Source organism: Molothrus aeneus, chromosome 26 (assembly GCF_037042795.1).
Source record: "Molothrus aeneus isolate 106 chromosome 26, BPBGC_Maene_1.0, whole genome shotgun sequence".
Lineage (NCBI taxonomy): Eukaryota > Metazoa > Chordata > Aves > Passeriformes > Icteridae > Molothrus > Molothrus aeneus.
In genome coordinates, this window is record NC_089671.1 from 667,460 (window position 1) to 682,083 (window position 14,624).

The 14,624-nt window shown below is 61.4% G+C and overlaps 2 protein-coding genes across 3 annotated transcripts; one reads left to right on the plus strand and one right to left on the minus strand.

Moving 5' to 3' along the window:
• The first annotated feature begins 277 nt into the window (after window positions 1-277).
• CBX2 (chromobox 2) lies at window positions 278-4,217 on the plus strand. The gene is made up of 5 exons (XM_066565837.1): window positions 278-364; window positions 443-486; window positions 988-1,053; window positions 2,558-2,627; window positions 2,871-4,217. Exons 1-5 carry the CDS (start codon window positions 293-295, stop codon window positions 4,215-4,217), a joined length of 1,599 nt encoding a protein of 532 aa, XP_066421934.1. The 5' UTR covers window positions 278-292.
• Window positions 4,218-11,047: 6,830 nt separating this feature from the next.
• On the minus strand, window positions 11,048-13,064 carry CBX8 (chromobox 8). Of its 2 annotated transcripts, none has more exons than XM_066565850.1 (5): window positions 12,965-13,064; window positions 12,531-12,574; window positions 12,283-12,348; window positions 12,118-12,184; window positions 11,048-11,954 (listed from the first exon to the last, which is right to left on the minus strand). In XM_066565850.1, the coding sequence occupies exons 1-5, from the start codon at window positions 13,031-13,033 to the stop codon at window positions 11,133-11,135; spliced, it is 1,068 nt and encodes a 355-aa protein (XP_066421947.1). In that variant the 5' UTR covers window positions 13,034-13,064; the 3' UTR covers window positions 11,048-11,132. The 2 variants fall into 2 exon arrangements, with proteins under 2 accessions (XP_066421947.1, XP_066421946.1); XM_066565849.1 differs by having other exon boundaries at window positions 12,118-12,208.
• Between the last annotated feature and the right edge of the window lie 1,560 nt (window positions 13,065-14,624).

The following is a 14,624-nucleotide window of genomic DNA, read 5'->3' on the forward strand; positions in this document are numbered from 1 at the left end:
GCCACCCCATTGTCCCCGCTCCGGCCGGGCAGCGGCCGCCCCCGCGCGGGAGGAAGAGGAGGGGTCGCACACAGACAATGCCTCCCCCCACCCCCCACGCCGGATCGCCCCGCCCCTTTCTCCCCATTGGCCGGCGGGGAATTTGGGGACCCCCCGCCCGCCCCTCCGCCGTATTGTGCCGGGGGGCGCGCGTGGATCTGGGGGGGTCGGAGCGCGCGCGGCCGCCGTCGGGGGCGCGCCCGGGGGCTCCCCTTGTGTGTGAGTGCGCGGGGGTGTGCGCGGGGCCGGGGCCATGGAGGAGCTGAGCAGCGTGGGAGAGCAGGTCTTCGCCGCCGAGTGCATCCTCAGCAAGCGGCTCCGCAAGGTGGGACCCGCGCCCCGCAGCCCCCGCTCTCCCGCACCCCCGCCGCCGCTAACGCCCCTCTCCCGTCTCTCTCCGCAGGGCAAGCTGGAGTACCTGGTCAAGTGGCGAGGCTGGTCCTCCAAGTGAGCGGGGCGGCGCGGGGCGCGGGGCGCGGATCGCGGAACCACGCGGTGCGGAGCGGCTGCGGAGCGGGCCGCGGGTACCGCCCGCCCGGCCGCTTTTGTTTGGGTCGTGCCGCTCCTTTTGTTTACAAATAAGCGCGGCCGCGGCCGGGCCCTCCCCGCCACCGCGTGGGGCTCCGTTCCCCCCCCCCCCGGGCCGGTGCAGCCCCCCCGAGCCGCCGCACCCCCCGGCCGTGGCGGCCCCGCGCCCGCTCTGCTGAAACCGGAGCTCCCCCGGGATGCGCGGGGCTCGCCTCGCCCCGCGGCGGCGTGGCCGCCCCTTCCCGATCTCCCTCCCCCGGCCCCTCTCCCCTGCCCGCCCCCCGGCTGTGCCGGCCCCCGGTACCGGCATGCCCCGGTCCGTGCCAGGCCCGGGTGGCCCCGGGGGAAGCCCCCGGTGCCGGAGCGGCCGGGGGGGGGATCCGGCCCCTGTTCTCACCCGGTCCGTGTCCTCTGTTGCAGGCACAACAGCTGGGAGCCCGAGGAGAACATCCTGGACCCCCGGCTGCTCCTGGCTTTCCAAAAGAAGTGAGCAAACTCTAAATGTTTCTAAGCAAACTGTAAAGTCAATTAACTTCTAATTGGCTGCACGTGTGGTGGAAGCCGTTGGAAACAACAGCCCGGAGCTGGCGGGGCCCTTTGTGGCCAGGCCCTTTTGTTTGTCCCCGGAGTCACGGCCGGTCCAGGTCTACCTAGAACGGCTCTGCCCTGGCCAGGCAGACCCCGAGGGTTTGGGGCCTCTGGGTGCACCCGGGGAATGGGGCAGAGCCTGGCACGGACCTGGGGCTCCCTGTCCCCATCCAGGGCTCAGGGACTTTGGCTGTGCTTGGGGGGGCAGCCACAGATCCCTGGGGGGAGAAGATGCCTGGGCTTGTGAGGCATTAAAGTGAACTTGTGGAGGGTGAAGCTCTGGGAGGGTGAGAGAAATAATATCTGGGAGAAAATTGTAGAGAATGTTTGGATTAGGAAGGATCTTAAAGCTGTTCCCAATCCACCCAAACATTTCCACTATCCCAGGCTGCTCCAGGTCCTGTCCAACCTGGCCTTAGACATTACCATGGATGGGGCAGCCACAGATTCTTTGGGCACCCTGTGCCAGGGCCTCACCACCCTCACAGGGAAGAATTTCTTCTTAATCCCCCATCTAACCCTGCCCTCAGTCAGCTGGAAGCCATTCCCTGTGTCCTGTCATTCCAGGCCCTTGTCCAAAGTCCCTCTCCAGCTCTCTTGGAGCCTCTTTAAGTACTGGGAGATGCTCTGAAGTCTCCCTAGAGCCTTCTCCAGGCTGAACCACCTGGATGGCAGAACAGGATGGTGTCTGTGCTCCTGCCTGGAGCCAGGCTGAGAACAGCAATGATTCCACAGCCCTGCACCCCAGAATCACTCACAGGACAGAGGGGTAGCCAGCTGGCCATGGCAGGCACAGTGCTGCCAAGTACTTTGACATAGTAATAATAAAAATCATTAAAGTTTATGATAGGATTCAATTATAACTGGTTTCTGGATCAATTTTTTTCAAGAATAGGATCTGGTGTTGAGTGCAGACAGGATGGTGTTTAATCAGCTGGATGTGTTACATCTGAACACCATCCCATTTAAACAAACTAGGGAACGAGTACAGTGACCTGAAACATCCCAGCCTGGGCCACCATGGCCAGAGCAGGAGTGCAGGAGAGGTGGAAGGAGCCCAGCAAAGAAGGGGGCTCACTGAGCTTCAGGGAGTGCCTTTGCCTCTCCCACACTCAGCATGGAAGCTGGGGCATAGCCAAGGCAAACCTTAGCAGGGCTGGGGGCAGATCCTTCCCTCTGCCTGATCCCCTTGTGCCAGAAAAACAGCAAATCTCACCCAGAGCAGGGAGAGGCACAGGTTTAGGGTGGGTAACCCCACACGGTCCATCAGTAACTGCTGGAAGCTGCGGGGATGTTGCTGGCGCACACAGGGATGCTCTCTGGTCACTGCCTCGCTGCCTCAGTTTCCCCAGGTGATTTTTTCTTCCCCATGAGCATTGTCCTCAATCCTTGTTTCCCCCAGGGAGCACGAGAAGGAAGTGCAGAATCGGAAGAGGGGCAAGAGGCCCCGGGGCAGGCCCAGGAAGAACGTGGTGAGTCCCAGCAGGGGTGGGGCAGCTCTGGAGGGGCTCTGGCCTTGGAGGGCACCGGGGTTTGGGGGTTGCCTCGGGCACACAGCTCATCCCATCAGCTGATGGATCCCTGAAGATCAGCTACACCGATAGAGAACCTGGGCATGTCTGAGGCCCTGGCCAGGCCACCCTAGAGGGTTTGTAGTGCCCACAACCATTCCTTGGTCATTGCTGTTAACTCTTCCCATCTCTGTTGCTTTGCAGGAACCAGAGATGCCTGCAAAAACTAAGTCAAGTAGCTCCTCTTCCTCCACATCCTCCTCTTCCTCCTCCTCCGAGGAAGAGGATGAGAGTGATCTGGAAGCAAAGAGAGGTCCCCGCAGCAGAGAGACACACCCGGTGCCACAGAAGAAAGCTCAGATCCTGGTGGCCAAGCCCGACATGAAAGACGCTTCCAGGAAGAAGCGTGGCCGGAAGCCTCTTCCCCCAGAGCAGAAAGCAGCCCGAAGGACTGTGAACCTGACAAAGGTGCTGAAAACGTCCCGGAAGGAGGCGGGGGGCAGTGCCAAGCTGGTGGGGAAGCTGCAGCCCCAGCACAGCACGCAGGGCTCGGGCCTGGCCATGCTGAAGGACCCCCCAGGCGCCCTGGCTGGGCTCAGCTCGGGGGGCTCCTCAGGGGAGAACCTGCCCAACATGATGAAGAGTGGCTCGGCCAGCCCCAGCCAGGCCATCAGCTGGCAGAGCTCCATCGTGCACTACATGAACAGGATGTCCCAAAGCCAGGCTGCAGCTGAGAGCTCAGCTCTGGGCAGGCTGGCACTGAAGGCACAGGCAGCCAGTAAGGGCAGCTTAGGGCTGGACTTGAAAATGAGGAGCCAGAAGGGCTCTGGGGAGCCAGGGCTGAACGCACAGGGACCCAAAACTGCAAAGGCTTCTGGCAGCAGCGCCGGAGGGGAGCAGAAGTCAGGGTTTGCTGCTGGAGGCCAGATGCTGCCCAACGGCAGCAAGACACCATCGAGCTCATCGGGGGCCAGCAGCCAGGCAGCCTCCAGCCAGGAGCTGAACCTGCAGGCTCTGAACCTGCAGAGTGTCAGGAACGGGCCCAGCGGGAGCAGCGGCCCCCGGCACCTCTGCGGCTCCCTGGCCAAGGGCTCTGCCGGCAGCGCGGCCCCTGCGGGCGCCAAGGGCGCTGGCGGTGCCAAGGGGGGCACGGCAGGGGCCGGGCTGAATGCTGCCAGTGCCGCTGCGCTGCCAGGGGGGGACGGAGGCAAGAGCAAGAAGCAGACACAGCGGGCAGGGGACAGGGACTCGGCCAAAGGTGGCTCCGCGGGTGCTCCAGAGGGACACGCGGCCACCGAGGGCCGCAAGGCCCCCGCGCTGTCCGAAGCCAGCACCGGCGAGGACACCAGCTCGGATTCGGACCGGGATTCAGCCTCCCTCCCAGGTGTGGCTCAGAACATGTCTGTGTCCATCCAGACCAGCCAGGACTGGAAACCCACGCGCAGCCTGATCGAGCACGTCTTTGTCACCGATGTCACCGCCAACCTGATCACAGTGACGGTCAAGGAGTCCCCCACCAGCGTCGGGTTTTTCAACCTGCGGCAATACTGAGCCCCGGAGCCTGAGAGGAGGGAGAGGGCCCTTCAGCCTCACCCTCAGCTTTGCCCAGCTCTTCCATCAGGTGTTTTTTCTTCCAGTGAACGCGCAGCCCTCGTGGGACCTGCTGGAACTCGTGTCTGGAAAGGCTGGATCAGTAACGCAGTGAAACCCGCTCCAAACTCCCAGCAGGTCCTGGATTTCCTCCCTAGCTCCTCTCCATCCTCTCTGGAGCCGTGCCCCGTGTGGGGTGGTCGATGCCATGCTCTGGGAGCGGGGCACGGGTGCTGCTGGGGTGCCAGGCTGGCCAGTTTTGAGCCAGGCTTCGCTGCCTGCAGGTCTCAGCTTTGAAGCAGCAGATCCAAGGGCTGCAGCTCACTGACCACGGGGGTGTGGAGCTGCCACGGGACTCTCTTACACCTGGGAGATTCTCTTCTGGGCTTCCTGTGGATGTGTCTGTGAGCCATGGGGAACTGCAAGTCAATCCAAATGAGGCAGCTGCTGCTCCCAGCCCTCGGGGCTGTGGGGGGCAGCTGCATTCGGGGGTTTTTCAGGGTACTCTCAGCCCAGCCACCCCCCTGGGCGAGGTCATTTCCAATGATGGGGAACCCACAGCCGTTCTGTTGGGGTTTCCAGCTGATAGGGAAATATTGTTTACATTTTTTCTTAAGGAATTTTTTTTTTTTTCATGAGGGAGGGAAATAACCCCATTCTCAGATAGGTGAAGTCCTGGATGCCACTAACAGAACAGGTGGCAGAGGTGCTTTTTTTGGAGGGTGTTTCCTTTCTGCTGGAGGAAAGTCCTGCCTTGAGAGCCAGCAGGATCCACCAGCTTCTGTGCAGTGACTTGACTTCCAGAAGAACGTGAATTTCTGGGCAGCCCAGGGAACCCCCACACCCCTCCTCTGCCTCATGCTGGCATTGCCAGCATCTCCACCTCCTGCACAGCAGGTTCCAGGCACTCACAGGAACTGAGCTGGGGAATATTTTATAAGCCTTGCAGAACGTGTGAACCCTTCCAGCAGCAGGTGGGTTGGTGCTGGGACTGCCAGGACACCCAGGACTGCTGCTCCCTGGGTGAGACTCACGCTGATCATCCATGGTTTTCTCCAGAATGCTCAGAAGCTGCTCAAGGCCACCTGCACCGGTGTCTGGAGTGATGGGAAGGGAGAGGAGAGGGAGAGGGGCTAAGGCCAGTGGGTACCTCAGGCTGCTGTTCACCTGAGCACCTGAACAGCCATTCACCTGCCCCTGGCCATCCCAGCAGCTGGGGTGCTCCTTTGGGCTTGTAATGGCACCCAGTAATGGCTTTTCCACTGCAGTGTTTTCCCTGCTGCAGATTTCTCCTAGAAGCCAAAATTAGCAGCAGTTCAGGCAGAGTTTAGTAGCATTCGAGGTCATTTTCGTTCTGTTGGTGCTGAGTCCTTTTCTCAGAGGCAATGAGCAGCTGGCAGCTGCCCCCTCCCTGCATGGTCCTGATGTCCCTCCACCTGACCAGCAGGTCACTGCTTGGGGGGTCCCCAGGTGACTGAGGTGGCACCAGGGCAGGCATTTCCCTTTGCCCCAGGCAGGGACACTCACAGGAGTGCGGGTGCATGGACCAAACTGGGGGTGCAGGTGCTTGTGACCCCCTGAGGCAGCAGCCCCCCATGGTCATGGCTGCTGCCCCTGGCTGCCAGTGGGATCATTCTCAGGTGATGCCAAATGTCACAATCTGTGCAGTTTACCTGCTACTGTGACCTTGCCAAACGAGCCCCAGGGCAGCATTGGCCTGTGTCAGCAGCAGGCAGAGCCCCGGGCAGGGTGTGTGCTGTGCCAGGGGTGCCAGTGCTCTGGGAGAAGAACCAAGGGCTCTGGGAGCATGGGGTGACGCTCTCAGCCACACACCAAACGTTTGCTACCTGGTGTTTGTGAATCCAAACTGATAACAATGTGCCTTTGGACCGTCCTTATCTCAGCCTTGGCTGTGGCACCGGTCCCACCACAGGTTTGTGCCTATGCAAAGCAGGGTGGTCACAGGGTCTTGGGGACACGGTGACACCCGTGGGGACAGGTGTCCTGGTCCCCAGTGGGACACCAGCTGTGCAGAGCCCCGCTGAGCAATGCCCCAGAGGGGAAGCTGGCCGGGCAGGGATGCTCCTGCCTGCAGAAAGAGAATGTGTGGGTTGGTTTCTCCAAGGGGGGAAAATTATCTGAAGATGCTCCAAGGAGGGGCCAGGCCCCAGAGGCAGGGCAGGGGCTGAGCTGTACAGCGGGTGAAGTGCTGGCTGCACTGCACAGCAGCTCTGGGCTGGCTGCTCCCTCCAGAGCCGCTGGCCCAGCTCCCGGGGTTTCTCCCTGCAGGGCCTGGCTCCTGTCTGGCAAAGGGACACGTGTCCCCACAGCAGGCAGCCCCCTCCATCACCAGGGCATGTCCCCTCGAGCAGCACAGGACTCTGCTGTCACCACTTGCTATTGTGCCTTTTGCTCACCAGCTGGTTCAATGCCAAAGGTCTAACGATGGTGAAAATGATAATCCAGGATTTTTTTCTGGCCGTCTCACTCTACATTTCTTCCCCAGCCCCTTTCTCACTTGTTGTTCTGGGACCTTGGCTCTCCCATCAGCTGGGGGGCCTGAGTGCACGGTTCCCACTGGGGTTTGCTTCCCAAAGACACATCCTGTGATGAATTTACTGCAATCTTTGTGGACAGGGGTTGGAAGACCCCTGGTTGGTGCAGACCCTGGTTATATGCCGTTAGGATTCAAGTTCTACCTTTTTTTATTCCTTTTTTTTTTTTTTTGAGTTTGCTGCTATGGGTTGGCATGTTCAGCCGGGTGTCAGACAGGCAATTAAAGGTTTGTCACTTGTCATTTTCTAAGGGGTTTCCGATGTGGAAATCCTGCGGTATTTGTATAGTGAAAGGATATTTTCCCCAGGCGTAATCTGGTTAAGCATCCTTGTTGTTTTCCATTGGACTGGAAGAGGTGGCCGATTCAGCCATCATCCCGAGAAACTGAGTCTATTTTTATATATATATTTTGTACCAAAAAGAAAATCCCAGGAGTACACGGAGGGATGGAGATAGTTTAGGGGTTTGGTTTGTGTCGAGTTTCTGAGCTGTGTGTGATGGGCTCCAGAGCCAGGAGAAAGGTTTTACTGACAGAAATTTGAGATAGGTGAAAACAAACAATTGTTCTTGTAACTTGTGCCAGTCAGTGCTCTGATTTGTACGTTTTAATTAAAGAGAGAGCCAAATCGATCCTGTATGACACTTATAATTGCTTTAAACTGCAGCTGTTTGTTTGCTTTTATTTTCTGAGAACAAAAGTCGGGGATGTTATTGCCCTGTGAAAGCATGAGTGCTGTGGGAGCAGGACCAGCTCCCCACGCATCACCCGGTCCCTCCCAGCCCCTCACCCATGTTCTTTGAGCAGTTTTCCAGTGTTCCTGGACACTAACGCTAGTGTAGCCCCCAGCTCTAGGCTGCTTTTAATTTATTTGCAGGAAAACACTAGGAAATGGTTATGTCGGGTGGGGGGTTTTGTATGACTTTTCCACACTTCTTTTCTAGCATATCAATAAATATTTTTTTAAACTTTTCAGCCTCGTGTGGTCACTGCTGCGGGAGTGCTCCGGTCACTGCTCCCGTGCCCCTCCGTCCCCCCGGCACCGCCCGGGGCCGGCCCCTCTCTGCGGCTCCGTGTTCCCGGCCCGGGCTGCGGCGGGGCCCCGGGCTGGGGATGTGCGAGCCTGGGACCGGCGCCGGGAACCGGAGCGGGGAAACCGCACCGCGTTCCCCGCGGGGCTCCGTGCCGGCCGCAGCCCCTCCCGGCCCCGGGGCTCCGCTGCGGCTGGAGCTGCCCCGAGAGCACCGTGAGCGGAGCTCAGGTGAGCGCCCGCACCTGCGGGACCGGGTCAGGGACCGGGACCGGGGCGGGACCGGGGCCAGGGCCGGGTCGGCCTGCGGAGGGCGCTGCGCGGCCGCGGAAGGGCGCGGGCGGCCCCGGGCGCTGCCGTCGGTGCCGCCGTCGGGCGGGAGCCGAGCCCCGCCGTGCGAGCGCCCCCGGGCCGGCCCCAGCCCCGGCCCCGGGCCCCGCGGCCCGTGTGAACGGGCCCCCCCGCCGGGCCGGCGGAGAAAGGCGCCATTGTGCGGCCCTTCCTCCCGCTCCTCCCGGCGCTGGCAGCTCCCGCGGCGCGGGGTCCGCGCCCCACCCGCCCGAGCAGAAAAAGGAGGTTAATGAGGACACGGCTTCAAAAAGCCACGAAGCCCCCCACCCCCGCCCGGGCTGCCGGGCCGCGCTCGCACAAAGGCCGGGCCCGACGGGCAGGGGCCGCCGCCGCCCGAGCCGTCGGAAGGGCGGAGCGCCGCGGGCCGGGCCAGCGCCGGTACCGGCCCGGTTCCGGGAGGTGTCGTAGCGGCGGCCCCGGCGCCGTTCCTCGGACCGAGGCCGCTCACAGCGGCCGCCGCCGCCCCCTCGGGGCACCGCGGGACCCCCGGGGGGGCGCCCAGACCGGCGACATCCGCGGAGCCTCCGCCTGCCCCCAGCCCCCCCGGGCTGCAGGGGCACCCACCCCGCCGGGACCCCCGCGCACCCCACGGTACCCCCGGACACCCCAGGGCCACAAAGGGAAGCCAGACACGTTTCTATTTACAAAGTATATATTTAAACTGACATAAAAAGCAGGTCTCATATGGACATTCACGGCTGGCAGAAGACACGTAGTTAAGCTTCACTTCTGAGACTGAGATTTAGCCAAATCGGTTTTTTGTACAAGTCTTAGATTTAAATAATTCACACGCACGCGCCCGCACACACACACACGCAGGGTACACGTCTATGTACAGACACACGGGTACACGCACAGGTACGGCTCGCTCCAGGTGTGCCGGACACACGGACACGGCGCTGGAGCTTCCAGCGGGGCAGGAGCGGCTCCGGGCTCTTTGCACAGGGAAGGATCCTCCGGCCCCTGCGGCGGCAGGAGCACAAACAGCTCAACCCCCTCCTCATCCTCCAACAACACCGTGTCAGCACCGGAACCAATGCATCGGCTCTTCGTACAAACCAAGTTAAAAATCTCAATTTTACAAAATATGTCTTTAAAAAAAAAAAAAAAGAAAATAAAAAGAAGAAAGGAAAAACAAACTGGGAACTGTCAGACACGATGGCTCCCTTTGCACAGCCAATCCAGCATCCTGCCAGGCACCTCACGGCTCCCAAAAGAAGGATGGGGAAGGGAACTGGGCAAGGTGAAGCTGCCGAAGGGCCCTGCAGCAGAGACGGCCCTTGCCCAGCCCTTCCCTCAGCCCATGGATGCTCCCGGGGCCAGGGGCCTTCAGGAGCTCAGGGATGAGAGGTCCTGGCTCAGTCCCAGCCCTCAGGCACTGCCGGGCTTGTGCTTCCCATCCCACTGCTGCCCAGAGCAAGGTGTGAGGAGGCCAGGGCCACCTGCTCCACCTCACCCAGCCGCAGCCGGGCCAGGCTCCCTCCCCGAGCAGCGGTGACCGAGCTGGGAGAGCAGCAGAGCAGGGACACCCCCAGCCCCCCAGCCAGCAGCCAAACTGCTGCAGCTCGTCCAGAGCCCCGAGAGCCTCCCTACCCCAGCCAGGGAGGGATCCCAGCTCCGGATCCCGGCCCCGGATCCCAGCCCTGGGAGGGATCCCAGGGGCAAATCCAGCACCAAATCCATCCGAGGCAGCAGAGCTGCCCCGCACAGGAATATTTTGCCTCTTGGCTATTGTTTAACCAGCGTAAGGAAAGGGAAATGTTTATTGTCTCTGAATGCATAAAGGTGACCCTGGGATTCGTCAGGGATGTGGATATTACAAAACACTTTATCAAGAGTCTTCCAACAGTCTGAAGTAAACTGTGATTGGGAATAAAAATAATAATAATCCACTTTCTGTAGCAGAAAAAAGTAACTAAATATGGGCAGTGAGATGTTCCCTCCCCAACCTCTCTGGCATTTCAGGAATGTAAACAGAGGGGGGTTTTGTTGGGGTTTTTTGTTTTTAGTGGGTGGGGGAACAGAATCAAGCGACCAGACAAAATGAAAACAGATATACTCAGCTCAGTCCCATCTCCCACAACTGCTACGACAACTCTATTAAAGTGCATTTCAGTATCACCCCTCAGGAGCCTTACACACACAAACTCCTCTCCTCCGCAAGAAAAGGGAATTCAAGTTAATACTCCAACACTTTTAGCCTTTTTATGGATTTCTGCTTTTCCCCGCCCCGACTTTGTAGCAACATGACTTTTTTTGTTAGACTGGAAACACCCCATCCCCAACAACACTGTGAATTCAAGTGCTCACGTCAACTGTCAAGGGCAACAGTCCTGGACACAGCACACTTGATTGTACAAGCAACACCTTAAATCACAATCAAGAAATCCGGGCACTCGGCCCTGTGAGGGAGCAACACGTCCCCCTCCACCATCCATAGCATCATATGAAAAATAATAGTTAAAAAAACCCAGCACATACTTAGCTATGAACACTGTTATGTACACCGGCTCCTGCGGCAGATGCGTGAACTCGTTAGTTCTCAGTTTTATTGTCCTTTCTAGGAGCAACTGAGCAGTCACTGTTGTCTCCATTTAAATAAAACAACTCAGAGTTGAAATATATATATATAGATATATATATAAGCATTTTTTCTTAAATAACATATTTACATCTAATAGAAAATATAACTCTAGAGATAATCTTTCCAACGAAATGTAAGACGTGAAAAAAAACCAAAACAAAAGAATGAGTTAATGAATTTAGGACAGTTTCTAAATTCTCTCCAGGACCAAAAACAAAAGAAAAAAAAATTTAAAAGAAAAAAAAAAAAAAAAAAAGGAGCATAAAAAAAAAAAGAAAAAAAGAGAGGCCCACCAAGCTCTACCAAGCTTTTGTCTGGATCTGACTGAAGAAAACCCCAGCACCACCTCCACCAAACTCATCGCTTCTCCTTAAAGAATCCTTGGTCCGTGCTGCTCTCCTTGATGGTGACGGTCAAAAAGTTAGAGGTCACATCAGTTACCACCACCTTCTCCAGGTTGTTGAGAGAGGGGCTCCAGGACTCCTCCTCGGGGTCCCCCAGGATCCTGGAGACGGGGATCCTGGCGATGAGCGAGGGCCGCCCCGCTGGGCCCCCCACGCCGTCGCGGTACAGGCCGCCCACGGCCCCCGGGCCCACGGCGCCGTGCAGGAGCTTGGGCCCGCCGGGGTCCAGCCCCCCCTGCCCCTTGGGGTCCAGGAAGTCCGCCCGGTGCTTGGCCAGGCGCGGGGGGAAGGCCTCGGGGCCCGGCTCGGCGCGAGTGGGGCCGGGCAGGGCGCCGGGCAGGTCGGGCTCCTGCCGCCGGGCCAGCTGGATCACGCTGTGTCCCGAGCCAAACTTGGCTGCCCCCGCCGCCTCCTCCATCTTCCTGGCCTTCAGGTAGTCCCCCACCTTGTCCCCCGGCTCCCCCAGTTTCCTCTTGGAGGCGTCCAGAGTCTCCGCAAGGTCCTTGTAAAGCTCCTTCCTGGGCTTCGGGCCTCTCTTTTTGGGGGTCTCCCCGGGCTTCTCCTCCACGCGGATCACCCGCTCCCGGATGCCGTCTGCCTTGGGGGTGCTGCTGCTGGAGCTGCCCTGGGGGGCCAGGGCTATGTTTCTCAGTCCTTCCCTAGCCCGGGACGTGGAGCCCAGCTCCTGGGGGGACCTGCCGGGATACGGCACCCGGATCCCCCTGGAAGAGTCGCTGCGGAATTCATAGGTTTTGGCTTTGGCTTTTGCCTGGGCCTGCAAAGAAGATAAATCACCCGGTGACTTTATTATCCTGCCATCCGGCTGTGTAATTGCAACTTACAAGAGGCCACCTTTGAGGGGAGCATCCTCCGAGGGGGCCGGACCGGGACCCCTGCCCTGGCCCGGAGCCCTGGCGTGTGGGCTCTGGCCTCCTTACCTTTAGCAGGAAGGTTTTGGGCTTGGGGCCTCGCTTTTTGGGCCCGTAAAGCTCCATTTCTCGCTCCCTAGAGGTGTTAAAAGAACCAAAGCTTCAATTCAGCATAGCTACAAGACAGCAACATATTTACAAGCGCAACTGCTACAGCTAGTAAAGGCCTTGTACCTCTCCTCGAAGGCTGCGAGCAGCCGGGCATCCAGGATGTTCTCCTCGGGTTCCCAAGTGCTGTACCTGGGGGCAAGGCGGGATGGAGAGAGGGAACAGAATAAGGAGCCAGGAGGGAGGAAGACAAATGAAATAAAAAAACCAGAGGCATAAAGGTTCTGGTTCTGGCACAAAGGGAGAGCAGGGGGTGCAGCCAGCATCCCCCCCAGCCCCTGCTGCAGCCCCCCGAGGCCCCACGGGCCACTTACTTCTGCGACCAGCCCTTCCATTTGACCAGATATTCCATGCGGCCCTGCGGATGGGAAGCGAGGGAAATAAATATGCGTGGAGCGAAACCCGCGACAAACCCGCGACAAACCCGCGACAAACCGCCCCGCAACAAAGGTCCCCCCGCAACGCCCCGGGCAGGGAGCGGAGCACGGCGCGGGGTGTGGGGGGGGGAGACGCAACAATGAAAAATAACGCGGATTTCACACACACACGCACACACACACGCACACATACGCACCCCCCCCGGGCGCGGGTTTAACGCCGCCCCCCCCCCAAAGGCGCGGAGGGAGGGCGGGAGCGGCGGAGCGGAGCCCGCCCCGCGGCGGGGGGAGGCAGAGCCGCCCCCAGCGGGCCGGGGCGCGGGGCGCGGGGCGGCGGGGGCGCGGCGGGGGCCCGCCGGGGGGGCACCTACTTTGCGGATGCGGCGCTTGAGCAGGGCCTCGGCCGCGAAGACGCGCTCCCCGACGGCCGAGAGCTCCATGTTTACGCGGCCGCTCGCAGCGCAGGGGCGGCCCCGGCGCAGCCCAGACCATAATACTCCGCCCGCTGACGTCACCGCGCCCCCCCCCGCGCGGTGGAATATTCCGCCCGCGCCGCATTGGCCCCGCCGCGCCCCGCCCCACGACGTGCGCCGCGTCCCGATGGGCCGGGGCGGGGCCTAAGGGCACGCCCACCGCCACGCCCACCGGGACACACCCACACACACCGGGACACGCCCCGCTCGGGGGGACGGCCCCGGGAGGGCGGGAGGGGGCGCGGGGCACAAAGGGGGTGCGCGGAGCGGGGACGGAGCGCCACGGGGGTCCGCGGCACCGGGAACGGGACGGGGGGTTCGGCGGCGGCCGGACGGTGCGGAATGGGGGGTTCTGCCGCGGAACGGGCCTGGCCCGCCTACCGGTGGTCGGACAAAGAGAGCGGTGTCAGGGGTGGGAGCGATCCCGCGCGAACCGCCCGTCCCGGTACCGGGGAAGATCGCGGTGCCGCGGAGCCGTCCACGGACAGGCGCGGTCGCGCGTGCCGCTCGCTGCCGCCGCTGCGGGAACGCGAATCCTTCCCGGCGACGCGGACACGGCCGGCAGAATGGGGCACCGCGGCCGCCGGTTTCGTTGTGCCGGCAGCCCCCGGCTGCGGTCCCGGGGGGGAGGAGAGGTGACCCGGGGCCAGCGGGGCGGCCCCATGCGGGATTTGGTCTATCTCCCGCGTTATCTGTTAGCAAACTGGCGTAGGAACGGGGCTGCGCCGCGAGGCTGCCAGTCGGTACCGGGGAGGCTGCCAGCCGGTACCCCCGCCGGCTCCCCGCTCCGGCTCTGCCTCTCGCCCTGCGGCACGGCGTCGGGAGACAGCACCTTCCCCCTGAGGCGGCCACGGAAGAACGAGACACGCGTGAGTCGCGGGAAACAGGAGCAGCCTCTGGGAGACAGGAGGTCCCACGCGACCGGTTCTCGCAAGTGGGCAGGGACCGAACCCGCCCCCCGCGCTGTGGGTGTGAGGCTCCTGGAGGACCGGGCAGCCCTTCAGCCCGGTCACGCGGAGTGAAGCCGTTCCCGTGCCCGTGGGCAGCGCCGCCGCTGGGAGCTGCCCCGAGAGTGGGATGCGCGTGGGCTCCTGCGGCGCCGTTCACGGTGGACGAGAGCAGACGAAGCCTCTCGTGGGTCTTTCCCTGCTGTCTCCCCTCCACTGAGGAGCTCGGAGCCGATGAGCAGCGAGCCTGGGGCAGCCGCCACGCTCACGCGTGGGAAATCCACGGCGGGAACGGCCGTGGGGATCCGGCTGCGCCTGCCCTCCGGTGAATGAGAGGGCACCCCCAGAGCCGCGCCGGCCTGGGGCTGGGGCTACGAGACCCTTCCCCTTCCCCGGCTGGGAAAGCCGCCCGGGGGGCGGGGGGACCGGAGGGCACCGGCGTTGCTCCCACCCCGAGCAGCGTTGTTTCCCGGGGATCCTGCCTGCCGCCGTGTCACCGGGGCGCGGACGGACCTCCAACGGCGGGACACGAGTGGGGCTTCGGGACCCCGCGGGGAGCGCCGACAGCTGGACCCGCAGGGCCCCATGCGGGACGCGGGGCTCGTGTGTCG